Source organism: Stylophora pistillata, chromosome 6 (genome assembly GCF_964205215.1).
Source record: "Stylophora pistillata chromosome 6, jaStyPist1.2, whole genome shotgun sequence".
Lineage (NCBI taxonomy): Eukaryota > Metazoa > Cnidaria > Anthozoa > Scleractinia > Pocilloporidae > Stylophora > Stylophora pistillata.
The window spans coordinates 5,543,169-5,545,000 of record NC_142524.1 but is presented as its reverse complement, the minus strand read 5'-3'; the positions used below and the strand labels follow the sequence as shown (position 1 = coordinate 5,545,000).

Here is a 1,832-nt window from a genome sequence, read left to right as displayed (position 1 = left end):
TTTTTTTAACGAACTCTCCTTTGTTTCTTTCACAGGACTCTCTACTAGCGGCACCTATCATTTTGGACCTGGTTATCCTGTGTGAGGTCTGTGAGCGAATCAAGTTTAAAGTCGGAGATGACCCAGAGTTCCAGTCGTTCAACCCAGTCCTCTCTCTCCTTAGTTACCTTCTTAAGGCTCCGTTAGTTCCCAGTGGTACCCCGGTCGTCAACGCCCTCTTCAAGCAGAGGAGCTGCATCGAAAACATTTTCAGGTGAGCTGGTTGTAGACCTGTTTTTCACTGAAACTCGATACCACAAGACAGACCACTTGTCCGGTCTCGCGTGTCACATGTGATTTTCCACACGTGCGCGGAACACGTTTCGGAAACTTGATATCACAAGAGAGATCCCTTGTCCGGTCTCGCTTGCTGCATGTGATTTTCCACATGTGACGTCGTGCGCGGATCACGTGGAATTACGTGAATCACTACGGAAACCTTGAGTAACCTTTTGTGGCAGAAGGTCAAAGTGCGATTTCACTTTGTGATGTTTCACTAGTCACAATCAAGATAAAGTATGTTTTTTTTTTCCCCTTTTGTATTTCCTTTTAGTAAATGCTTGTTTCGTAACTTTGTTTTATGCCTCCTACAAGTCAGGCCTACGATCATGGCCTTTACCGGCGGAACTTTGATTGCCCAAAATTTCGCTGTATAATCTCTTGAAATCAGTGTTGCAGAGCTGTCGATGTTGTGGCGAAAGGTGAAAGAAGGCCATGTTTTTTATAAATATTTTAAAATTTGTTTCAGGGCATGCGTTGGGTTAAAACCCCAGAATCACATGACGCTGGAACACAAACTTTCAAGGGAAGTTCACCAACCGCTGGAGCAAAATGGAGTCGCAGACATCCACAATCACCTGGAAAACGGAATTAAAAAGAATGGTTACGTCAACGGAGAAACAAAGGACTTGAAACACTTTCACATGAATGGAGATATAACGCAAGTGAAAGAAATTATGTGAAATAATCAGATAATAGTCGTCTTCAATTATCATTTCCTGCAAAATATATCTGCCTAAGCGAAGCTGAAAACCCTCGCCTGTCGAAACGATTTCCACAGTAAGGATATCACAAACAGGCGCCATTTTGAGTTGCAAAAAAAGCTACGTGTCCGGATTCACGTTTGTTCTTGATAACAGAACTTCAAAATGCAAAGTTCATGCTATAAAAGACAAGAATTAAGCTGTTTTTAAGAAGACGAAAACTATGCTTTTGCCCCAGGAAAGTTGTTTTCATGTTGAAAGATATTTTTCTTGTAATTGCATGTTCAAATTATTTTTGACGTCTTTTTTTTGTTTGTTTTTCATCGAGTCAGAGGTTGAAAGCGCTTTGTGTGATTGTCCAAGGGACAAATTATTTTAATTGGAGGACATACTTTTGCCCCACACTAATTTGGCGACTGGAATGGGTGGAATGGAGTTATATTATAGACAGTATTATTGTCACATTATAGCATTAAAACAACATGAGCCCTAACTTAAAAGAATATTTTATGTCGGGAAAATAAGTTATGTTGGGAAAATGTTTAAAGAGATTTCAATACTGTGTGCAGTCGAGTGTCAAAAAAATAAATTCAATTTGTTAAATATTATTGAATAAAAACTCGATCTGGTATTCAATATAAGTCAGGATTGTGAGTTGGTCAAACTAAGAGGTTATACTTGTCTTATTAGTAGTGGCACACCGATTTTTTCCTGCTGTTTTCATGTGACTTCAAGCTGTTGATTTCTTTCTTAAACTGCCAAGATATGATTGTTAGTTCTCCCATTTAGCTGCTACACAATTTCTTGGTA

At 39.2% G+C, this 1,832-nt stretch overlaps 1 protein-coding gene across 1 annotated transcript in view; it reads left to right on the top strand.

Annotated features, from left to right (window-relative positions):
- LOC111323209 (inositol-3-phosphate synthase) overlaps positions 1-1,229 on the top strand; it is a 9,598-nt gene extending 8,369 nt beyond the window's left edge. The window contains exons 9-10 of the mRNA XM_022926521.2: positions 36-253; positions 788-1,229. Coding sequence (XP_022782256.1) covers positions 36-253; positions 788-1,001 — 432 coding nt within the window. The 3' untranslated portion in view covers positions 1,002-1,229. The remainder of the gene's footprint in view (positions 1-35; positions 254-787) is intronic.
- Positions 1,230-1,832: the final 603 nt, after the last annotated feature.